The sequence below is a fragment of the Peromyscus maniculatus genome, chromosome 3, assembly GCF_049852395.1.
Source record: "Peromyscus maniculatus bairdii isolate BWxNUB_F1_BW_parent chromosome 3, HU_Pman_BW_mat_3.1, whole genome shotgun sequence".
Taxonomy (NCBI): Eukaryota; Metazoa; Chordata; class Mammalia; order Rodentia; family Cricetidae; genus Peromyscus; species Peromyscus maniculatus.
In genome coordinates this window covers 142,133,011-142,158,478 of record NC_134854.1, presented here as the reverse complement: position 1 = coordinate 142,158,478, position 25,468 = coordinate 142,133,011, and the positions used below count along the sequence as shown (strand labels likewise).

The window sequence follows — 25,468 nt, the reverse complement described above, 5'->3', positions numbered from 1 at the left end:
TTTTGGCTAGTAACCTGTTTCTGTACCTGTACCTCTGCCCTCAGAGTGTTGGGATTACAGATTTGTGCCTCCATGCCTGAGGTTTACATCTTGAATTAAATATTCTACTCTATTTGTAATGTTAACTAATTAATTCCTTTATTTTGAGACGTGTTTCCACTATGTAGCCTTCACTGTCCTGCAGTTTGCTCTGTAGATTAAGCTGGATTGGAACTCACAAACTTCCATCTACCTCTGCCTCTCCAGTACTGGGATATATGTTACCATGCTCAGCTGTAGAATTGTGTTAAATAAATGTTTATAATAATTAAATATCCTCGAAATTCCATTTTAAAGTATAAATGAACCAATAAGAGTTTAGATATCAATGTCTCTGGTATAAAATTTGTTATGATATTAAGAGAGGGTTCATAATATTTTTTACTTTTTATCCCCTTGTAGCATATTGATCTTATCCTTAATGGTTATTTATTCTGGATCATCATTGGCCCCTGAGTTATGTTTAACCTTGAACTCCTCTTCCCCAGTCATTCCTGTGGACTGATCTATTTTACTCTAAAAATATTTTTTAAAGGTTTATTATTAGGGCTGGAGAAATAGCTCAGCGGTTAAGAGCATGTATTGCTTTTTTGGCAGACCCAGGTTTGATTCCCAACACCCACATCAGGCAACTCCCAGCTACCTGTAATTCCAGTTCCAGTTTCAATGCCTCTGGCCTCCATGGGCACCTACATTCACAAGCACTAACATACATACATGATTAGAAACTTTTTAAAAAGATTTATTATTATTTTTAATGTGTATATTTGTGTGTCAGAGTATGTGAATGTGGGTGCTTATAAAGGCCAAAAGATGGGTATTGGATTCCCTGGAAGAGCAGCAAGAGCTCTTAACTGCTGAGTTATCTTACATGCCTCATGCCTGTTTTTAAATCAAATATAAATTCTTTTGAGTACATTATACAAATTCATTTGTTAAGCGATTTTCTGTCCTGTCAATTAACAGAGTGGGCACTGAGAATGTGGTGGTAGACAATATAGAACTGTCCATTGTCTTCAGAGAATTAATAGTCTCTGGTAGAGAAAATAGACACCCAGCCAGCAAAGCCTAGTAAATCACAGGGTCTAGGGTATAGAGGACCCCTCCATGGAAGTGACATTTAACTAACTGGTGACCTCAAAGTTAGGATACTCTAGCATGTATGAACCCCAGACCACTGATATTTATACTTTCATATTTATAGCATAAATAATAGCTATATAATCAAATGTAACTAGATTTCTCTTAGTGGCATTGATTAGAAGCTGTTGTTGATACTTGTTTATTTAATTGCCTTTTGTTGCCCCTCCCCAAGCCTCTTTCTGTTTCCTATTTCCTGTTATCTTTTTGTGTGTGGATGGCAGGGATGTCTTGATTCATCCTGCTGTTGTTTGCACCTTCGGTTTCTCTTTCTTTTTTTTCTTGACTTATGCATATGGTGAGCATTCTGTGCAATAACTCTGTCCTCCTTGCTGTTAGACACACTGTTTCACAAGAGTCAGTGTAGCTTTCTCCTGTCCATGAGAGACTGATCCACACAGGAATTTCCCTCCTCCTCAACTACAGAATTGACAAAAGAATGTGAAACAAACCAATTTCAGACAGTTGAAGAACAGTTGTCCTTGTTTATTTCCCAAACTTACATAGTTGTTTCTCAAGTCACTTACAGGTTAAGGCAGTAACTTTGGAGGAGAGTAACTTTTTCCCCCAACTGGGAATGGAATCTTAAACAAATGAACTTAGTTATGTATTCACTCTCAAAAATGTAGATAATCCTTTCATGAAAGATTTAACTTAATTTACACACTTTTCCTTTACTTAGGCAACTTTGTGTCACATTTTCCTAAAATACTTTCTGAAGAATTTATCTTCTTCTGTAATAAGATTTATTTTTTTGCTTATTGAATAAGAAAAAATGCAATGTTCTTAGTCTTTATCTTCTTATTAAGTACATTCATTATATACATGTGGCTTTAGAAGTTTGGGAGAAGGAATATTTTGGTTTGCTGCAAGCCATTTGAAACTTGGTCCTCAGCTGGCGGTACTGTCTTAGCAGTTACAGAACCTTTTAGAAGTGAGGTCTGGATAACAGACAGAAAGAGGTCACTAAAGCCCTTAGGTTAAGGTTTTGGCCGGGTTAGACTTGTCACTGAACTCTCGGCTTCCATCTGTCCCCAGCATGTCACCGGTCATGCTCTGTACTTCCAGCTCCCACCACCATGAATGGAGCCCCAACAGCTGTTACTTCTCCATGATAGACTTTACCTTTAAAGCACGAGCCAAAACAATCCTCTCTTCCCTTCAGTTTCTTTTTTCAGGTATTCTGTTTAAAAGAACAAGAAAATTAATATGATGAATAATTTGAAAATTAATTTTTTATTATTTTATTTTATTGGATTTTTGAGATAGGGTTTCTCTGTGTAGTTTTGGAGCCTGTCCTGGATCTTGTTCTGTAGACCAGGCTGGCCTCAAACTCACAGAGATCCACCTGCCTCTGCCTCCTTAGTGCTGGGATTAAAGGCATGCACCTCTGCCACCCGGCAAAAATTAATTTTTTTTGTCTTTTTTTTTTTTTTTCCACAGCTGAGGACCGAACCCAGGGCCTTATGCTTGCTACGCAAGCGCTCTACCGCCGAGCTAAATCCCCAACCCCCCAAAATTAATTTTTAATTATTGAATTTGCAGTATACTTTAAAATATATTGACTTTTACTAGCTGCCTTTTACAACAGAAACCTGAATAAATATGCTTTTTCTTAGGTCTTAGAGTGGGTCTTGCTTTTAACTTCATTTGTCAGTCCCAGGTTATCTTGTAAAATTCCGAACTTTTGCTTTAGCAAAATATACTTGAGAGTAGCTATTCTCTCTCTCTCTATCTCTGTCTTTATTTCTTTGTTGTTTTTAAGGCAGGGTTTCACTATGTAGACCGGGCTGACTTTGAACTCAGGGATCCCACCTGCCTCTCTCTGCCTCCCAAGTGCTGAGATTATGCCCAGCAGAAGTAGCTATTTTCTTAACCCAGCTCCATTTGCACAGCATCGTATCTGTATGATTCTAAATGCCATAGGCTATGTGATTCATACATTTGGTAAAGCCACATGTAGAAGGAAATTCAGTTAGGAACTAAGTCTAGTCTCAGCATTGATGGAAGAGGAGAAAGATCAGAATTTATAGCCTTCCAGTGCCATCTTCATTAATTTCACTCAGTTCTGAGGCATCAGTTGGGTTATGATGAGTTTTGGCCTCATAATAAGTATTCCAAGATAAAATAGTTTTTAAAAGAAATCCATTTGTCAACTAAAATAATTCCTTTCCATTTAGTACTAATCTTTTCCCTTTGTAATCCTTAAGCAGAGAAAGGCCATTAGAAATTGAAGATTAGCCATTTAAATAGTTGATAACACTCTATTTACATTATAATATAAGTAGTTCTTTGGGTATGGTTTGCTCATTGGCCCTGTATTGGCTAGATTTTGAAAATGAGACTTTGAATTTTTTTTTGTAGGCACATGAAGCAACATTGGAAGCTAGGGCCAGTCCAGAGATGAGTGACCGAGTACAGCACTTGGAGAGAGAGATTGCCAGGTACAAAGATGAATCCAGCAAGGCCCAGACAGAAGTTGACCGCCTCTTGGAAATCTTGAAAGAGGTGGAAAATGAGAAGAATGACAAAGATAAGAAGATAGCTGAATTGGAAAGGTAAGAGAAGGGAACCTGAGTGGAAATCCCTGGGGCAGAAAATTAAAGCATGTTTTTACAACTTTGATGAAATGGCGTTTTCAATATTATCTACCTCTGAATTAGGTTCTTCATTGCCTTTTACTACTCCATTATTTACTTATTTTTTTAAGTCAGTGTAAATGTTTTGTTACACTCCCTAAAAGATGACATTAAATGGGGATACAGTGAGAAACTATTACTTGAACATCACTGACAAGAGAAAATGTTTACTGATTAAGGGCTATTTCTCCTAGCTATTCAAGAGAGTGCAAAGAGATCCTAGGTTTTATCATTGCTCAGTATGAGTGAATGATCCTAAGTATAAGAAGTTGATATCTTGCCCTAGAGCTCTGCTGCTGAACTGATGCTCTTTTGGGCTGTGGATTTTTAGAATGCATAATTTAGAGTGCTGGAAAGCAAATGATTATAGCAATTCGCTTGTCAAAATTAGGAGGGACATTACGGTGATAATGCAAGAGACTCAGGTGATTCTTACCAGGTTCGAATTTTGAACCCTTCACAGTGGGCTGCATTTGAACAGATCCTGCCAGATAGATAGCTGTCTTGGGATATGTTTTGTCTTTTTGTACTGAAGATGAAGTATATAGTCTGTTATTAGCATCTCCACTTACATGGTCTATTTAAAATAATCTCACACATACAAATACCTTTTCCTGTATAACTTCATAGTCAACATATTCTTCTGGATACCTACAAAGATTGACAGTGACTGGATGAAGTCACTAATTCACATAGATCTTTAGAAACTTGTTTTAGGAATAATTTATTTTTCATTTTCTTCAAAACTAGGAATTATCAGACATCATCTTTAAATTGTTTGCTAGGATTTAAATTTTGGGAGTTAGTAATAGGCTTGATATTTTCCTTTCAAACTACTATTTCTCCTATTCTATATCCATAGACTTTGATTCTTAATATTTTTCTTTCAAAATACTATTTCTCCTATTCTGTATCCATAGACTTTGATTCCTTCAGTGAACCAAAAATGTAAATAATAGGGTCTCATTCTTGCCTGTACATCTCTTTAGTTTGATATTAACTCTCTGTATATTCTGTAGTTCTTGATTATTTTTATGTGTATGAGTTTTTTGTCTACATGTATGTGTCTGCACCACATGCATGCCTGGTTCTCTTGGAGCTTAGAAGAGGTCATTGGATCCCCTGAAACTGGAGCTACAAATGATTTTGAGCCATCATGTGGATGCCGGGAGTCTATCTTGGGTCTCTGGAAGAGCAGCCATTGTCTTTAACCACTAAGCCATCGCTCCAGCCCCTTTGATAAAGTTCTTTAAATCTAGATTTCAAAATTACTAGAGCTTCCAAGAATATAGATTGTGCACATTTTCGTTCATCTTGATCTTTGAACATCTCCCTTTCCACAGCATGTTTGTGTGCACACACTTCTATTCTTACGTAGATCAGTTCATCATTGAGGGAAGCCAGGGCAGATACTCAAGCAGGAACTTGGAGACAGAAACCAAAGCAGAGCTCATGGAGGAACACTGCATACAGGCTTGCTCTCAGATGACTCACCCAGTTTCCATCCTTACACAATCCAGGACCACCTGCATGGGGATGGCACTGACCCAAAGTGTGCCGAATTCTCCAATCATTAATCAAACAAGTGCCCACAGACATGTCTACATGCAAACCGGGCGGGGGTAATTCTTCAGGCGAGGTTCCCTCTTTCCAGATAACTCGAGTTTGTGTCCCATTTGGAGAAAGACAACCAGCATACCTCAGAAAGCAGTGACCTTCCTGTCTCTATCTCCACAGTGCTAGAGTTAGAGGTACACATACAGCTACACCTGATTTTTTTCCTTCTGGGGATTAACCTCATACTTACCCACTCTTAGCCACTGAGCCATCCCCTTGGCTCCTATACAAGTAATTAAAACAGTACTGATATTACTTATTATTCAAAAGTGATTAATAGAGACAAGCCCCAATTACAGGATGGCCACGTATTACTTATACTTCTAGCCATTTCAATTCCAATTTTTCTTTGGTTTATTGTTTTCTTTGTTGGTTAGTTATTTGTAGTTTTGTTTGTTTATGGGTCTTTTGAGACTATGTTCTCTATGTAGCCCAGACTGGCCTAGAACTCTCATTGCTCTTGCCTCAGCCAATACTAGGTTTTTTTGGTTGTGAGCCCAGCCTTTAACGGCTCTGAAGAAGATGCCTCTGACTTGATTCTGGGGCTAGGCAGCTTGTGAGTTTTGGGATACATTTTGGCCTCTTTTCCCATTGATATTTACTGCCTTCTCCCTCTAGTATAGTGGTTCTCAACCTGTGGATCATGGCCCTTTTGGGCATCACATATCGGAATCAGATATTTACATTACAGTTCATATCAGTAGTAAAATTACAGTAATGAAGTAGCAATGAAATAATGGTGTGGTTGGGGGTCAGCACACCTGAGGAACTGTATTGAAGAGTCACAGCATTAGGAAAGTTGAGACCCACGGCTCTAAAGTTTGCTTCTACCGATTATCAACATTATCTGTGCTCCAGTACTTGGCCCACATTAAGACCAGTATGCTGAGTGAATGTGTTCATCATTGTGAGAAAATGACCACAAGGCATCTTTGTAGGTATTATAGAAGATTGTTATGGACATAATAACATACCCTCCCTCAAAGCCCTGGGTGAAATTGTCTCTGTCTTTTCACCAGCTCACACCCAGTGTCTCTCCTGGCCATTCTCTTGCTCCTACTCTTTCCCTACTCCTTCCACTCGTGGTCTCCTGAAGTTCTAGCACCGAGTCCACTCTCCAGGTCTGCCCCTTTAAGGTCTATGAAAGCAGTGTCACCCTGTAGAGCCAGCCTTGTCTGTACTGGAATGTGACTTGAAAGCTGATGAGAAGTCTTGTCCGACATGCTGTGTTCACTCTGCACCTCGGTGCTTTTCCCAGATGGTCACTTTCAGGTTATGTATAACTTATTTGGATTTAGCTTCCTGGGTCTTTTGTCTCTGACTAGAGAGCAAGAATATACAACTGTGACCTTAAAAGGGTGTCCTACATCCTGGCATAGTGCCCCCACTTTTTTCCCTTGCTCCTCTCTTCAGTAGAATTCCCAGTAAAGACAAGCTCTGCTTCTCAGCCGCACAGCAAATGGCTCCAGGAGGGTGCACGTTAGGGCCCTGGGAGACCTAAGTTTAAAACTGACTTCCCTTGCTGACTGCAGGTGGTCTTGACTAGCTGCCTATCTTCCTAGGCGTCAGAGAAAAGTGAGGATGTCATCTTCTGGGTGACAGTGTGAAGGAAATGAGTTATTGTGTACTAATGCCTGGTAGTCAATTGTTAGGCATGGTTGGGTTTGGTTTTACTTCTAGAATTAGATTATCCCAGCCGGGCCTTAGAACAGAAAAGGGAGAACAGCAAACTTTTACTGTTTTCAAATCAAAATCGAAAGAACGTTAGCCAGAGCAGGCTCTCCCAAACAAAATGTGGAGAACCCCAAACTACCTGGTCTGGGGTAGAAAAGTCTTTCAAGTGTTGTTTCTCGTAAATGTCAAAAAATCCAAACCTTGGAAACTGAACGGGCCATCAGCAAGTGGTGGTAGATGCTGTATACAAAAGAGCCTGTGCCAAGGATGATGATGATGATAGAGAAGATGACCAGTGTGTACAAGGACAGCTCCTTCTCAGAGATTTCCCAGATGACACAGTGATAGGGACCAGGACAGCCATCGGTGCTACAGTGAAAGCTGTTTTTACTTATCAGGGGCAGGTGTTTGTTTGTGAGCAGGCAAAAAGACACAGTCTGGATGCTGACCTGCAGGAGGATGTGGAACAGATTCAGATATAGTATTTCCTTTTCCTGGTGGAACTTCAGGAAGGATATCTTCTGAGAGGGGCTCTGTGTCTTGATTGCCTTCCTCGAGCCCTTCTCCATTTCCGCTGTGTCCTCTGACACCTGCTGCATGAACTTCACCTTTTCCTTGTTGTGCTTATGCCGAATCTGAGCTATGAAGAATTCCGTGAGGAAGAACAGGATTATGAAGATGAAGTAGAAGTAGCACCACATTCCTGAAACAGGAACGGTAAACGTTTGTTCAAAACACTCCATAAGACAAGGGTAGGGGATATTTCCATGGCATTTGAAATCCTCGTAGATTTGGTACCATGGCATCCGGACTACATACACCACCAGGCTGTACACTGAGATTAGTCCTAACCACAGTGTCCGCCCAGCATAGTGGCCAGATTTGTCACCTGCTGCTGAGTACAGAACAGGGATGACTCCAATCATCAGTGCAGACTCCATATCTTCTGATTCTAGGAACTGAGTCAGGAACTAGAGAGAAGAGCTCTTGGCAGCACCCTAGGAAGGAAAGCAAAGCAAAGAGAAGCTGGGGTCAGAAAGCGAGAACAGGTTCTGAGCAGTCTAACCACCCATGAAGCCCAACCTGCTCAAGTTGTAAATTAGCGTCTCGCAGATTTTTGCCAGTTCAGCTCCTTCCCACAAGCAGTCATTGCCTTCTCATGATGTATTTCCTGTGTCCAGGTCAGCCTAGAGCCTCTGGCCACCAAGCAGTCCTGCTGTGTAAAAATTACAAATGTAACATCTAATTTTCTTGTTAGATTATGGAGTAAGTGCTCGGGGCTATAAACTCAACATTTACGAGCCCATATTATCCATGATGGCATATCAGCATAATGTGGACCTAATTACATAAAAAATTCCCATTGTGTCTGTCTATTCTAGGTTTATTATGGAAATCTTTATACTTTATCCCTTTGCCAGGAAATTTCCCGAGACTAAGAAGAAAATACACATCCTTGTCTTTCCTGCTGTTAAGCACACAGGGCACATTACTTATGTTCACTGTGTTCTGTGTGCAGCTCTTGAGGTACAGCTGCCACCATAAATGTATAGTCATGTTAGCAGTGACAGTTCATGGACTGTAGGTGCAGTGTGAGCTTTGGGTTAGGTGTCCATCTGTGCATTCATTTGTTTGGAAGATAATTGGGTGCTTGTGTTTGTGTCTCTTTTTCTCTGTCTTCCCTCCCCCCCTTCTCTTCCCCTCCTTCCCCCCCCCTCTCTCTCTGTGTTTGTGTGTGTATGCATGCACACGTGTGTGCACACATGCTTGCTTGTGCTTTACTAGGAATCAAACCCAGGCCTCCACATATGCTAGATAGTAATCTCCTTCAGTTCTTTATTTTTATTTTGAAATAAAACAAGGTCTCATACTGTAACCCAGGCTAGCTTTGAATTTGTTGTTGTCCTGCCTCAGCCCCGTAGTGCTAGATTATAGGAATATTATTTGCCCTGCTTTAGCTTACACATATCTTTTATATGTGAAAGCTTATAATAGTTAATAGATGCTTTGAGGGTTTTATTATGGTAAAATATTCCTAGTATAAATTCTATTGTTGAACCAGGTGGTGGTGGTGCACGCCTTTAATCTCAGCCTGTTGGGAGGCAGAGGCAGAGACAGGCGGATCTCCGTGAGTTTGAGGCTAGCCTGGTCTACATGAGTGAGTTCTAGGACAGCCATGGCACTTACATAGAGAAACCCTGTCTCGAGAAACTAAAAAATACATAACCATCAACCCTACTCATCTACCAAATGATTTTATATTCTCACACTGAAACTCTGTACCCATGAAACATTGTCTTTCCTCTTTGAAGATTACCACTTTGCTATGTAGTATTCAAATTTGTAGTTTTCCTTCCATTGAAGAGTCTGTATATGTGCACTGTATATGTGCACTGTGTGAGCGTTACCACTCTAAGTGCCAGCCGACACTGGAGCAATTCATGCACAAGGAGCAAGTGATGGGTACAGCACTTGCTGATGGGTCTGGCCAAAGGGGTCGATGGCAAAGAAGGGCCAAAGGAGGAGGTGAGGAAAAGGGAGTATGAACACTCTGGGTAAACACTTGTGTGCCAGGCTCTTGACTATAAGCTGACAATTATGAACTGGGCATAATTATTCTTGTGTTAGTTAAGAAAACTGAAGTTTAGTTTTCTTTAGGGGCTGGCCACTGGGAGTTGCCATACTCCATACTCCAGTGAGTATATGGACAGCACAAATTGGTATATATTTTTTTGGTATATATATTTTTTCTTCCTTTTTTTTTTGTGTGTGGGGAAATCACAAGGATGAGGGGGTGCACCTGGGAGGACTGGGAAATGAGTGTGATCAGGGTGCAATATATGAAATTTTCAAATAATCAATTCAAACATGTTGGGAAAAAAAAAACAAACCTGAGACCTAATTCTGCTCAAAAGACTTACTTCTAAAGTGATTTATTGGCAGTTAGGTTGTTCTGCTGCTAGGTCACAGCTCAGAGTCCCTTGTACCTGTCTTTCTGCAGCAGTAAAGCTGTACTGGGAACCTTTGACCTAGGACATCAACTGCCACTCTCCCAACGGCTTTGGAATTTCTCAAAGAGCCACTCCTTTGGCTGTGGCACCTGGCAGTCTTTGTGGGCTCTACCAATCGGGAATGCAGGGAAATCTACAGATTAGCCTCCTAAAATAGATTGCTTTAGAAGGAGCCTGCTGTCGAGATTTGGCCAGGGCTCTCATGCCTGCATTTCTGTCTGGATCTGCCCTTTTTCTTCAGTCTGTGCCTGTATTTTCAATAGTGTGAACTTGGGAGCGATCATCATCGGGTTCACCAAACATTATTATCAGCCTCTTTCCCTCTTCTTTTTAATTCTTCAACCTCTAGATTGTGCCTTCATGTGTGCTCATGTCCACAAAGTGTACATTTGAGTGTGAATTCACATTTACACGTTTGGGAACCAGAGGTCAGCCTTCAGCTGTCATTCCTTAGGCACCATCACCTTCCTTTTTGGCAACAAGGACACTTACTTGGTCTAGGATTCACTGATTAGGCTAGGTTGGATGGCCAGTGAGTCCCAGGGATCAGCCTGTCACTGCCACCACAATGTTGGGATTACAAGCATGTGTTAAAAATATGTCTGGCTTTTTTTCCCCTAAGGGTTAAATTCAGGTTTAGTAAGCGATTTGCTGACTGATTTCCCTTCCATCCCAGCATCTGTTTCTACATTCTCCTCATTGCTTGCTTTAAAACAGAAAACACAGAAATTATTAGCTAAGATCCTTGTTTATTTTCCAAATCTACAAGTCTGTTTTTACTGATTATTGCTCCTTCTTCTCGGTCACAATGGTAGAAAGACTCTGTCCCTCCCCTTTAGACAGTCACTCTCTTCAGTGAGCTCCACATTGACTTAGAGCCCTTGTCTGTTACTCAGCATTCCCATAAACTCCCAGCTTCAGCTCCTCTGCTAGAACCCTCCCCTAATTAGCATGGAAGCCATCTCTTGCGTACTGTGGCCCCAACTCTCCACTGTACTTCACAGTGAAGCTCCTTAAAGAATTGACTGCTGTCTTAGTCAGTGCTCTATTGCTGTGAGGAGACATCATGACCATGGCAAACTCTTATAAAGGAAAACATTTCATTGGGGCTCCTTATAGTTCAGAGGTTTAGTCCATTATCACATGGCAGGAAGCATGGTGGCACACAGGCAGACATGGTGCTGGAGAAGTAGCTGAGAGTTCTACATCTGGATCTGCAGGCAGAGAGTGAAACACTGAACCTGGCTTGAGCTTCTGAATCCTCAACGCCCCCCGCCCCCCCGCCCCCCCATAACATACTTTCTCCAGCAAGTGTACACACAATCCAACAAGACCATACCTCTAATAATGCAACTCTGATGAGTCTGTGTGGGTTATTTTCATTCAAACCACAACTGTTTATCCAATTTGTTTTCATATCCCTACTTCTAACCCACTTTTAGCCTTTTCACCCTTTTGAGTATAACTCTCATCTCTGTTACAAGAATGATAAATTTGCTTTTAGTCATACAATGAGATACCTAATTCCCTGGTCAGGTTTTTTGTTTGTATTTTAAAAATTTGTTTTGCCTGAACTCTCAGGCCTTCATTCTCATTAGATTTCAAATAATTCTACTAGATGAGATGTATACGTTATATTTTCCTTTTCCAGTACTTTAGATTTTTGTTTGATACCATAGGCTGCTGCAACCTCCTTGGACCTACAGTTGTAAATAGATAAGAATAGAAACACTTGGTTCAGTTTATGTTTAACTCAAAAAGCCTTTCAAAAGAATGATTATGTCCATCATATTCCAAAATGTGGAAATAGTGCTTATTTCTGAATCCCAATTGAGTGACGTAAGGTAGAGCTCATTGTGTGTTTCCTGAGAGTGAATGGTGGTACAAAACCAAGTGAAGAAACTACAAAATGCTGTGGACTTGGTAAACCCAGTGTTGTTTAAGTATGCCTGCATGGCATCAGGAGTAGAGGAGGAAGGATGTAGTTACACATGCTTGCAATCTCAGCACACGGGAAGGTGCTGAGAGGAGGACGGTCTATTTAAAGAAATGAGATGGACAAAAGGAAAGGAAAGATGGGCGCATAATTCGCCTGCACATGACTGCTTTTTTACCTGGTCCTGTTTGCTTCAACTTCTTTCTGAGTAAGCTGCTTGCTTTTGTCTTTTTGATCAATTTCATTCTCTCATTTAATAGGAGGGCAAATCACATGGTTTTACAAACTTAGGCCTTCCATCATTTCCTGTTGTCATTTGTTGATCTTCGTCCCAAAGTCCCTAGTGGGTTCAGCACCTTAAAATCTGTTATGGCTTTGTCTTTGTTTTTTATTTTTTTCCCTTAAAACTGTGAAGATTCAATATAATTAATATTAATTAAAGTATAATTCAATGTGTAGATGTTTAGCTCTGAAATGTGCTCATTCAGAGGTGTGTGTATGCAAAATTTTAAACATATACTTATTAATTTTTAAAAAATTATTGATATGAGTGCCTGCAGGCAAGTGCCCTGGAAACCAGAGGTCTTTAGATCCCTTGGAAATGAAGTTATAGGAGGTTGTGAGCCACCTGATTTTGGTATTGGGAACCAAACCCAGGATTTCTGTAAGAGCAGCAAATGCTTTTAACTACTGAGCTTTCTTTCCAACCCCATGAAGAGGTGTATTTTGATGCTCAGGTAACATAATGGCTCATGATAAATACATTGGGTAAAAATAAGATTTTATTTGTTCATTTAAGAATATGCTTAGTTTTTTTCCCCCTATGTCCTTTAAAAAGGCTGGTGTCTTTAGATGTTAATTTTATTACTGATTCTAATTTTTTGACTTTTTGTATTCTAAGCAACGATAGTTAAAGATCATTAGGAACTGTTATCTATCTATAGATTGACCAATCTTTGCCTTTAAACTTTGTGTTTGACACTGTCTGATATATGATGAAGGCCTGTGGATTCCTACAAATTTCTAAAATATATCTTAGTGTCAAGTATGCCTAAAGGAGGTAGACATTTTTATCCTTAGACATCAGACATCTTCCCTGTTGCTCTCTGATAATGTTTTGTTTGTTTTTGGTTTTGAGACAGGGTTTCTCTGTGTAGTCCTGACTGTCCTTGAACTTACTCTGTAGACTAGGCATGCTTCAAACGCAAAGAGATCCACCTACTTCTGCCTCTCGAATGCTGGGATCAAATGTGTACGCCACCACTCCCTGGCTGGTGACTTTATTTTTTAGAGATAAGGAAAGTCTCTCACTAACCCTGGCCTCCTGATTTGGGCAAAGCCTGAAAGCCAGTGATGTGCTCTCCCCAAACAGTAGAGTGATATGTGTGCCGGCATTCCCAGCTTTTCCGTGAGTGCTAGGGGGCCACACTCAGACCCTCATGCTTGCGCAGCAAGCACATTACCCATGATGCCATTTCCCAAGCACTCCACTCCTTTGAGTCTGGGTGTCTCTGTAGCCCCTGTAGGCTTTGAACACTTGATCTTCCTGCCTCACAATTACAAGTGTGCACTACTGGCTCATTTCTCTGTTTTCATTTCATGTCTTTATTTTATTTTAAATAATGAAGGTATTATCTTTTTAAAAATCCCATATGACTTTTAAACTTTGTCTCCAAGTGTATATTGAATTAGACTTGTACAGTAAAGCACATTTTTTTTAAAAAAATTAAATAACAAATTGAAATTTTGCTGCCACATGAAATGGTTTTCTTTTTCTTTTCATTTTTGTTAAGGTGTGAAAGGTTTTATTTTGACTCCCAGCGTGAGAGGGTGGGCCACATTGCATTGACATCAGGAGCAAGGGCGGCATGGGAGGGTGGGCCACATTGCATTGGCATCAGGAGCAAGGGCGGCATGGGAGGGTGGGCCACATTGCATTGGCATCAGGAGCAAGGGCGGCGTGGGAGGGTGGGCCACATTGCATTGGCATCAGGAGCAAGGGCGGTGTGAGAGGGTGGGCCACATTGCATTGGCATCAGGAGCAAGGGCGGCGTGGGAGGGTGGGCCACATTGCATTGGCATCAGGAGCAAGGGCAGCATGAGAGAGGGTGGGCCACATTGCATTGGCATTCAGGGAGCTGATAGAGGTACATGTGGACACTTTGCTTTCTTCCCATTTCAAAACACTCTCTCATTCTCTCTCTCTCTCTGTTTTCCTTCTTCAGTCTGCAACTCTAGCCGGTGGGTAGAGTTTTGGCTAACTGAATATCTCATCACAAATATGGCTGTAAATCTGATCACATTGGCAATAAAGATTAACTATCATATGTCTCCTTCCTTGTCAGTACATTATAGCATTCCATCTCTGTTCTTCAGAGGCTTATGGAGCTTATAGATATCTCATAATACAAGATGCCTTTACTTTTATCTATAGTAATGACCGAAAATCTCAGTAGTTGTAATATTGCTTGGAAGAAGCCATTAGTCTAAGGAATAAGGTTGCTCATTGAGCAAAGGCACTTGCTGCAAACCTTGGTAGCCTGAATTTGAGCCCCAGCATCTAATGGTAGAGGGAGAGACCCAACTCCTGCCAGTTTTCCTCCTGTCTCCACATTTGCTATGGCATGTACATGTGAACATGCAAAGACATACACAGATAAATAGCTTTTAATGAATCAAGACAAACTCCTAACTACAAAGCCCCTTGAACACAATGTGTAAAGATGGACCAAAGTAACACTGAAACTTGTTGGGGCAAACACCGGATGCTACAGTTCCATTTGTTTGCTGGCTTGTGATGGAATCATTTGGACTCTTTACAGCCTTGGGTAGCCCCACCCTTCAGCTGTGCTACAAGAGTCTCTCTCCCGGGTCAGCTGTACTCTTTGCCTATAGCTTTCCCTTTGTCGAAGTCTCACAGTCCTGGCACTTTCTACATCCTGGAGTCTCCATTCCAACTCACTTCCTACCTTTGTCTTTTTAAGGTCCCTTTGCAGGCAGTCTAACTCTGTTGTCTACTGCCCAGCCTCAGTGTTGTTCTGGCATCTTAGTGTAAGCCTCTATGACACCACCACACTTGACTCTTGTGTATCTGCAAGCTACATGGACAGTGCTGCCATGTTCTGTTGCAAGGACAAGGTGTGGCCCATCCACGGCTGTGATACCTTTGTGCTTTGGCAGCTGAGCCTGGGAAACCATTTCCCTAGGTAGCTGGTTTTAGTCCCTTTATTTCCACTCTCGGCTCAGTCCTCTGTTTCAAGTGAATGCATTTTTGCAAGCTTTGGGGCCTTGTCCTCAAGGAACCTTTCCTATTGTTCAAGTATGAGCTTTCCACTAGTTGCATTAATCACTTTAATAATCACACCCTGCTTCCTTCACTCTCACCTTGTCTGTAAGTTTAAACTCGCTCATGTGCCTTTCCTTGCCTAAGTGCATATGTTTAAGAAATATCTTTGTATTTCTGTTCTGTTTCACTGTAAATCTGAAGAAGTTCAGTCAGTCTGGATGTTAGGTGATGTAGAAATTTAGTCTATTACTTTCAAATTCACCCTAACTTTAGTTTGTAGGACACAGGCAGAACATAGACAAGTTTTCACTTTCTGATAGTCTTCGTTTCCCCTGAAACCTTTTGAACTAGGTCTTTACCGTCTGCATTGAAACTCTTCCCAGAACAGCCCATTCATCTTGGCTTACATATTAGGGCTTCTCTAGCGTCCTGCTTCAATCTCTTCCACATTACTTTTACAAATCAGTTCCAAATGCCAGAGAACCACATGGCAAGTTTATTACATCAACAGCCCCACTCCTTGGTAGCAATTGACTGTATTAGTTACTTAGTTGTGGTCACCAGATTTCTTACAAGAAACAATTTAAAGGAAGAATGGTTTGTTTTGGCCCATGGTTTGAGAGTGTAGTTCATCATGGTGGGAAGGCATTGTGGTAGGAATGTGAGGCACTTGGTTCCAATGTATCTTCAGTTAGGGGACAGAAAGAGATGAATGCTCTGTTTCTGATTTTTAAAGTAAAAATTAGGTCATGAAAGCAATCATGATGACATTGGGCATTATAAATCTTAACTGCTGAGGAAGTAGTACTTATTTCAGTTATACTGACTAATTTTCTGAAAGAGAAGCCTGCCTATTATAAAAGGCAGTAATGACTCATAGAACTTTTGTGCTGTGGAGGGCCATTAAACATGGCTACTTTGTATGTTTAATGCTAAACAGTGTTGGAAATGAATTTTTTAAACAGAGCCATTCTTGTTCATTATTTCTGTTACACTGTGTTATTCAAGGATTTTAGTAGATATAGATTGAGGAATGTTATGATTAAGGAAAAATTCACTTTGAGAAAATTATTTCAATTTTTTTCTAGGGTATTTGTAATCTAAGAGGAACCGAAGCTGTCTGTGTTGTTCTTTTTCTTTGGGATGAATTGGGGCCTCTCCATGAGATAGAGTGCTGAGGTAGTAACCAGACTTAAAGTGGAATCTAAAAAATCAGCTGGGGAGCTGGAGAGATGTCTTAGTGATTAAGAGCACTGACAGCTCTTCCAGAGGACTGGGTTCAATTCCCAGCAACCACATGGAGCTCACAACTGTCTGTAACTTCAGGATCTGACACCCTTATACAGATACATATGCAGGCAAAATAATTGAATAAGTTATTAAAAGAAAAACTCATCTGACTGAAACTATAAAGCCTCTAATGCTGGGACTGGCTAGAAGGCTCAGCTGGTAAAGATGCTTGCCACCAAGCCTGAGGACCTGAGTTTGAGCCTTGGAAATGCACATGGTAGAGTGAGTGTAGACTCCTAAAATTTGTCTTCTGATTTCCACACATACGCCATAGCCCACATATGCCCACACGCACACAAACCACCCACTAATGCTAGTTCTAACTATTTAAATCAGAGAATTGACACCCTCCCCCCTGTCTTTAAGAAATTTGCTCTCCGGGCTGGAGAGATGGCTCAGAGGTTAAGAGCACTGACTGCTCTTCCAGAGGTCCTGAGTTCAATTCCCAGCAACCACATGGTGGCTCACAACCATCTGTAATGAGATCTGGCGCCCTCTTCTGGCTGGCAGTCATATATGCTGTGTATACATAATAAATAAATCTTTAAAAAAAAAAAAAAAAAAGAAAAGAAATTTGCTCTCCACTACAGGAAATGGTCAATTTTGGAAAAAAATTTTTAAAGAATTTTCATGAAATAAAGTATTAAACTCTAATAGGAAATGTATCTATTGAAATCTGGAATTCTGGTTTTTAGCACCTGTGAAGAATCTGCATGATCTTGTCTTCTTTACTCTGTGTTTTATACCTTACCTCATTCATGAATGTTAGTATTTTTTTAATATTGTCCTCATTAATTCTTTCTAACTTTCTCTTTCACGTTTTCTTCCTGGATTTGCTGTTTCCTTCAGTCTCACTTCAAGGTCAGTATGCTTGCTCTAAAACCAATGTAATTGAGGCTCACTTACTAACATTATTTCCCATTCTAACAGGGACTAGAATGATAGAATGTATTCCAAGAAAGTGATGCCTTGAAATCTAGTTCTGATTTGAAGAATATGAGTTTTTCATGACAGTGGACACAGACTTTTGTGCTTCTGAAGATAATGAGACTATTCAGAATGCAAAACTTAAACTGAGCAGGTTTTCAGTGAAATTCTGAAGATGTAAAGAGCCGCTGCGGGGTAGGGTGGAAGAAATTGTTTTCATGTTGTTGGCACTTTTTCAGAGATGTCTTAGTTAAGAACTTAAGCAGGGTAAAATGAGCAGTAACATTTTAAACTGAAGTGTAAAAATTATGGTAGAGTTAAAATTATAAGCTTGCATATATCATATACATTTTACCTAGCAATTTTCTTATTATAATAGTGAAATGATATGTAGTTCCTGTTTATGAAAGCATCCATCTCTTGATACTTATGGCTGGTGCTAGACAGGGCAAGTTATATATTTTCTGGGGGATCTAGGTACAGGGAACATGGTTGCCCCAGGTTCAGGCAGGCAATGATGATACTTAGTTGTGTGTGATGTTGTGCTTTAGGTATGTTTTTCCCCAGACAGGGTTAAAGTAGGTAACTCATATTGGTCTTAAATTCCTGATCTTCCTGTCTCTATATTATACGAACTCCAGACTGAAAAGTAGTCCCAGATTGGTTTTCCTAGGTTTCTCATGTGTAGGTTTTTCCTTTATAAAATTGGGATGATTATCAAATGTAGTGATTAAATGAGTTAATCCAAGTGGCATAAGGGCATAGGAAAATGATTATCAGATGGTATTATTATTATTACTACCCCTTTTTGTCTTTTTAATGGAATTATATTTGGTCCATTATATTACAGCACCATTGCCATATATTTCAGATTCTTTAGAACACTGTTATTCATATTGCTTCATACTGTCACTAATAATTAAGGGACTATTTGGAGAAGTGTGTCAACAGATGATTTTGTTGTTGTGCAAATACAGAGTATATTTTATATACTTAATGTATACTTAATACCAAGAGGCTTATGATGGCACAGGACACTATAATTTCATGCAAGCACAGAATGTGCTGCACATTGTACTGTGCAGTGTTGGCTGTACAGCCCTGCAGCTCGTGATTGTATATGTGTTGAAGATGGCATTTCATCTATAGGGATTGATACATGATGGCTTCACCTTTCTTTTGAAATGTAAAATGTATATCACAGATTGTGTGATAAAGAAGAGGGTTTATTAGACACTTTCTTCTGTTTCTTCTCATTGAAATTTTAATGCTTAAGTTGAAGACCTAAGGTATTACATTTGAAAAGATATTATTTTGGTGAATTATCTTTCCCAAGCCTAACTCATGAAAAGAAAGGGGGTCTTCAGCCAGACTTACAACATCTTTTTCTTGTCTTTGGTGAAAGCAATTAATGATCACAAAACCAGCACTGCAGAAGATACTTAAAAGAATTGTATACACAGGAGGGAGAAAGGGGGAGAAAGCTGGTCGTAGCTGTAGAGTATAGATAGCAACATTAAAATCTGATCACAGGACTAGAGCAGCAAACAAGAACTAGAAAAGAATCAAACATATCCTAGGAGGTAAATCATTAATGACCTAAGATAAAGCAAAGAAAAAGAAACAGCAAATATTACTTGAACCACCTTTGCTGGCCAGTTTTCTGTCAACTTGATATAAGTGAGAGTCACTTGGGAAGAGGGAGTCTCAGTTGAGGAAAAGCTACCACCACATTGGCCTGTGGGGCATTTTCTTGATTGAAAATTTGAACGGGAGGGCCAAGCTTATTCTGGATTGTGGTCTCCGTGGGCTAGTGGTCCTGGATGCTATAAGAAAGCAGGCAGAGCAAGCAATGAGGAGCAAGCCAGTAAAGCAGTATCCTCCATTGTCTCTACTTTAGTTCCTGCCTCCAGGTTCCTGCCTGGCTTGAGTTTCTACCTTGACTTCTTTCAGTGATAGACTATTACCTAGATGTGTGAGATGAAATAAACCACTTTCTCCCCAAATTGCTGTTGGCCATGGTATTTATAACAGAAATAGAAACCCTAACTAAAATACCAACTAAGGAAATAATCATCAGAATTACAGAAATCAGCAAGTATTGTTTAGTAGTAACCCTAAATGTTAACTGCTCCTAATTCCCCAATTAAAGACTATAAACCAACTGAGTGAATCAAAATTCAGGAGCCAGGGACCAGAGAGATGGATGGTTCAGCAGTTAAGAGCACTCATTTTTCTTGCAGAGGACTCAGGTTCTATTCCCAGCACTCCTTGTGGTGGTTTATAATCTTACATAATTCCAGTTCCAAAGCAGTTGATAATTTCTTTTGGTCTCTATGTGCACTTGACATATATGTGGTGTACATACATAAATAAATGTAAAGACTCATACATAACAATAAATCTTTACTGCCCCACATACACCAAAAATATAAAAAAAATTCAAGATCCAGCTGTTCATTGTTTATGAGACGGACCTTATTGGTAAAATTACATACAGAGTGGAAGTCAAAGAATAGAAAGCTGTATGTGTACCAAGCAAGTATAAGCAGGAAACGGGCAGAAGTAGCCATTCTTATATCTGACAAAGTAGACCTCCAGCTCAAGTTAGAAGAAATAAAGAGGGGTACTAATTATTTATAAGGGGAAAATTCAAAGATGACAATATAATGATTATAAATACTTAGCACAGAATGTTGATATATTGAGTTTCATAAAACAAATACTGTTGGACATATAGAGACAGTTGGGTCCAGATTAGAATAATACTTCATGCTCTATAATAAAGAAGTCTTCTAGACAAATAACAAAACAAAACAAGAAACTTCAGACTTAGACGGTACCATAGATGAAATGGAATCAACAGATATCTACAAACATTCAGCTGGAGAATATACATTCTTCACAACATATTACAAGATATATACCACATGTGCACCTTAATCCAAGTGTTAAAAAATATAAAGATTTGAAATAATTTCACATATTTTACAACATTGTAATGGAATGAAACTAGAAATCAACAGGAAAATAAACTATACAGATGTGGAGATTCCCCCCCCCCCCCCCCCCGTGTGTTATATACTTAGATGCACACATACTAAGTATGTAGATGTGACTAGAGGCCAGAAGCCAACATTCCTCAGGCTCTGTGCAACTTTTCTTTTCTTTAAAATAAAAATGAAAACCATTGAGACATAGCCTGTAACTGGTTTCTCTCTGCTTCCTCATCTCTGTGATTGCAGGTGTTTGCCACCATCCCTAGTCTTTTTTCTTTTGTTTTCGACATGTGTTCTGGGAATCTAACTTGAGTCCTTGTGTTTGCTGAGTGAGGACATTACTGAATGAACCACATCCCCAGCCCCAAGTAATACACTTTTGAATGATACATCTATAATTTGCACCGAGTTTGGAGTAATGATAGAATCTCTCTCTCTCAAAAACAAACAAACAAACAAACAAACAAAAAACCCCACAAAGGATTGCGTGGGTTCTCTTCTTAATTCTACCATATATTTAATGATAAGATTTTTCTATTTACATCCCCCCCTATTGTTAATTAGTTGCATTATACTCACTCTGAGCTTCTTCTAAGCTAGTACTACCATTGTCTCCCTCCAATTGTCATGATCATCTACTAGGACCTTAAGTGCCATGACTGTTATCTGATATTTACATGATCCTTTCCTAGGAGAGGACATGGTAGTTAGTAGGACTGATTGATAACTTATTGATTGGTGGAAATACCTTTGCTTAAGTTCTGAAGGCAGAGTTTCAGAAAATACAGCAATCACTGGTTGAATACTCAACTATCACCTGTTGAGAAAAAAAAGCTTGCAAAAGAAACTGATAAGTACTTACTACTACATAATTATATACTTATTATTTATAATATTATATAATTATATAGTTCACTCAAAGCCAAACCCAAAGAATAAAGTTAGCAAAGGGCTCAATTTTTTATGACAGGTAATTCAGAAGAAATCAAACACATTCTTGCTAAATTTAGTAACTACCAGTTTTTTATTGGTAAAATATGAATCAAGATGGTATATTTGCTTTCCTGGACTACCATATGATAGTGGGACTCCATATATGATTTTGTTATTTTTATTTGTTTTAAATTGAGACAGGACTTTACTCTGACTGCCCTGGAACTCACTATGTAGAATAGGCTGGCCTTGAACTTACAGGCATCTATCTGCCTGCCTCTGCCCCCACATCCTTGGTGCTGGGATTAAAGGGGTTTGCCTAGCCAGATACAATTTTCTTTAAGGATGGTTTCAAAATGGAAAAATGTTAACAAACTGTAAAATTTCTTTGCATTGATCACCTGTCATTGTAACTGGCTGCTGCTAATCATTAGGACTCATACCATCTTGAACCCTTTATTTTGATCATGATTTATTTGTAATAGAGACATTGTTTCTTTTCTCCTTTCCTTCTTCCTTCCTTCCTTCCTTCCTTCCTTCCTTCCTTCCTTCCTTCCTTCCTTCCTTCCTTCCTCCCTCCCTCCCTCCCTCCCTCCCTCCCTCCCTCCCTCCCTCTCTCTTTCTCTCTCTCTCTTGCTTTTAGAGAGAGTTTCTCTGTGTAACAGCTCTAGCTATCCTGGAAGTCACTAACTCTGTAGACCAGGCTAGCCTCAAACTCAGAGATGTTCTTGCCTCTGTTTCCCAAGTGTTGTTATTAATGGCATGTGCCACCAAGCCTGGCTCGAAACATTGTTTCTTAAAGGACAAAATAATGTCATATATGTTCACTAAAATTAAATGCATTTAAACTTAGTGAAAAAGATGAACATTTGTGCTTTCCATTCTGTTCTAAGATCAGAAAAACAAGGAACACTACCAGCCTTAGTTTATGAAGCTGTTCATTACACTGAAACCAGATCTAGATAAGGACTCAACAGCAAAAGAAGAATTATAGAGTTGGGTTCATTGGGTAAAAGTGCTAGTGGTGCAAGCATCGTGATCTGAGTTCAATCCCCAGAATCCACAGGGGGAAGAGAGAACTAACTTTCAGAAGTTGTCTTCTGAGCTCCACTATGCACCCTAATAAGTGAATGCACATCCAGAGACACACATAGGTAAAGAACTTTTTTTTTTTTTTTTTGAGAGAGGGTTTCTCTGTGTAGCTCTGGCTGTTCTGGAACTCACTCTGTAGATCAGGCTGGCCTTGAACTCACAGAGATCCGCCTGCCTCTGCCTCCCAAGTGCAGGAATTAAAGGTGTGTGCCACCACCACCTGACTGATAAAAACATTTTTTAAGAAAATAAAATTATGGAGCAATTTCCCTGATGAATATGAATGCAAAAATTCTCAAATTCTTAAAACCAATTTCATCAATATATTAGAAGGTTCATTTCCTGTGAAAAAATTGGCTTGATTCCATGGTTGTATGGGTGATTGACTCTCTGGAAATCGATATATATAGTATGTGATCACTTCAGTAAGTGCAGAAGAAATCTTTATAAACCTTTAGTGTTCATTCATGATCATGGATCCTCACCCAGAGAAACTAGGAATAGAAGGAAATGCCTCAACATGTCAAACCTGCAGCAGTATTTTACTAAATTTTGAGAGACTGAGGTAGGAACAAGACAAGAGGGTCTACTTTTCCCACTCTTATTCAATATAGTACTTCAAATCTTACTTAGAGGAAGAGAAGGAAGACATCAAACTCTTTTCTTTGCAGATGACATGATCTTGTACTTAACAAAGTCTAAATGGTCAACCCCAAACTCTGAGATTCCACAACCACTTGGAGCAATGTAGCAGGATTCACAATCAATACGAGGAAAACAAGCTTATCTCTGTACTAGTAATGAAGATACTTAGAAATCAGGAAAGCAATCCTACTCATGATAGCCTCAAAACAAACCAAAAAACTCAGGTTACCGAGGAATATATCTAAGGAGGTGAAAGACCAGCACAATGAAAACTGAACAGTGAGCCGGTGGTGGCGCACACCTTTAATCCCAGCACTTGAGAGGCAGAGGCAGGTAGATCTCCAAGTTCAAGTCCAGCCTGATCTACAAAATGAGTACCAGGAAAGCCAGGGTTATATAGAGAAACGCTGTTTCGAAAATAAAAAAACAAAACAAAACAAAAAAAGCTGAACAGTAAAGGAAATTAAAGAGGACAGTAGAATATTAAAAGACTGGCATAATTAATATTGTAAAGATAGTTATTACCTACCAAAATCCTGCAGATTTCCTGTAGTTTCCATCAAAATTCTGGGGATATTCTTCATGTAATCAGAACAAACCATCCCCAAATACATATGGGACCACAAAGTACTGAATAGTCAGAATAATTGTGAGCTGAAAGAGCTGCACTAGAAGTATCCACTACTGCGTGTAAAGTTACACTATGGAGTGGTGGCGACAACAGCTGTGCATAGCTGCGCAGGTCACACCTGTGGACCAGTGGACTAGAAGAGAGGACCCAGGCAGAAGCATGGACAGCCACCTGAGCTGTGACAGCGGTGCTAACAGCAAACAAAACTTAGATTTTAGGAAGGACAGCTTCTTTATAGATTGTGCTGCAAAACAGGATATACACAAGTAGAAGGTTGAAATTAGATGTGTATCTTTCACTATACACAAAAGTCAACTCACAATAGATCAAAGACCTTGATGAAAGAAAGCAAACATCAAAACTGCTAGGAAAAGTATAGGGAAAGCAGTTCCAGATGTAAGCATGGGCAGGGATTTTCTGAAAAGGAAAAGGGAGTTCATGAAGTAACAGCAAGAATTGGGAAGTGGGGCTGGATAGAATCCTAAAGCTTATTGCAAAGGAAGCAATCTATAGGATGAAAAGACTGCTACCAACAGGAGGAAAACGTTGCCAGAGATACAGCTCGGAGAGATTAATACTTAGCATTTGTAAAGAACTAAAAAGTGGAAGTACCCCAAACTAGTCCAGTTTGTAAGTGGGTAAATGAATTAAACAGTTCTGAAAGAATTACTATGACTGGCCAGTAAACATAAAGGGAAAAAAAGTTCTTTGCAGCCATGTAAATGCAAATCTCAAACTCTGTTGAAATTCCATGCCATCTTTGTTGAAAGACTATTATCATGAAGACAAATGCTGGCAAAGACAGTAGGAGAAAAGGAATTCTTAATGTTGTTGATGTTTCATATTTGTTCCTACAAATACATTCAAGAAATACCTTCTATTTTACTAACATACATTTTGATGATATTTCTTTTTATGTACTTATTATAGAAAATAATTGAAAAGGGTATATAATGAGACAGGAAACTCACTGTGCTCTCCTCTATTGGAGTTACTTTGTGTATATACTCCGCTCACATTCGTCATACACACAAGACAAGGTAGGCAAAGTCATTGGAGAGAAAGGCCAGGTAATGGTTATTCTTAGTCTTTAGAATGTAACAGTATTAGCCACAAACTGAAATAAAGAAAAGATATTGAGAATGAAAATAAGGAACCATGTGGAGAGTGTGGACCACGTTCTCCTTTAAGATGGAAGCTCTCTTATCTTTGACAAGAAGTTAAAAGTAACTTGTCTAGAAAATCAAGAACAAGAAACTTATAAAGAAAAAAGCAAAGACACCTTGATGTTTTAAAATTTCTCCTGTGTAAGCATGCAGTCATGTTTGGGTGCGTGCTCTGTGTTGCCAGGTTTTTATTAAGGTTTCTGGAATTAATGAAGGCAAGTCATTTGAATGATATGTCTAGCATTTTGAAAATCAAAATGTGAATTTTAAAAACATACACAAATGGGGTATAGGGTAGACTAGATTGCGAGCAATGGGTTTCTTAAATTCTTTTCTGGAATAAAATTCAAAACTGTGACCTAGTTCTGTGTTGTAAGGAGTAAATTTAATTTTTTTTTACTTTAAGATATAATTATGAATTTAAAAAGTGCTGAAAAGTAAAA

General features: G+C 39.4%; 2 protein-coding genes across 12 annotated transcripts in view; one reads left to right on the top strand and one right to left on the bottom strand.

Moving 5' to 3' along the window:
- Nucleotides 1–25,468, top strand: part of Erc1 (ELKS/RAB6-interacting/CAST family member 1) — a 332,548-nt gene that overhangs the window by 117,723 nt on the left and 189,357 nt on the right. For all 10 annotated transcript variants that reach the window (XR_013050122.1, XR_013050121.1, XR_013050124.1 and 7 more), the window contains one exon: nt 3,544–3,737. Coding sequence is in view for 6 of the 10 variants with exons in the window: in XM_076567798.1 (XP_076423913.1) it covers nt 3,544–3,737 (194 nt within the window). In the remaining 4 variants the exon portion in view is untranslated. The remainder of the gene's footprint in view (nt 1–3,543; nt 3,738–25,468) is intronic.
- On the bottom strand, nt 1,640–10,155 carry LOC107402337 (uncharacterized). 2 transcript variants are annotated; one of them, XR_013050126.1, is made up of 3 exons: nt 10,031–10,155; nt 7,249–8,107; nt 1,640–2,362 (listed from the first exon to the last, which is right to left on the bottom strand). XR_013050126.1 is itself a non-coding variant. In XM_042273990.2 (3 exons), the coding sequence occupies exons 2-3, from the start codon at nt 8,048–8,050 to the stop codon at nt 2,354–2,356; spliced, it is 501 nt and encodes a 166-aa protein (XP_042129924.1). In that variant the 5' UTR covers nt 8,051–8,107; nt 10,031–10,155; the 3' UTR covers nt 2,219–2,353. The 2 variants fall into 2 exon arrangements, 1 of the variants encoding a protein (XP_042129924.1); XM_042273990.2 differs by having other exon boundaries at nt 2,219–2,362; nt 7,559–8,107.

Coding starts and splice junctions, on each gene's coding strand:
- LOC107402337 (XM_042273990.2), bottom strand. CDS start 8,050: ATGGAGTCTGCACTGATGATTGGAGTCATCCCTGTTCTGTACTCAGCA.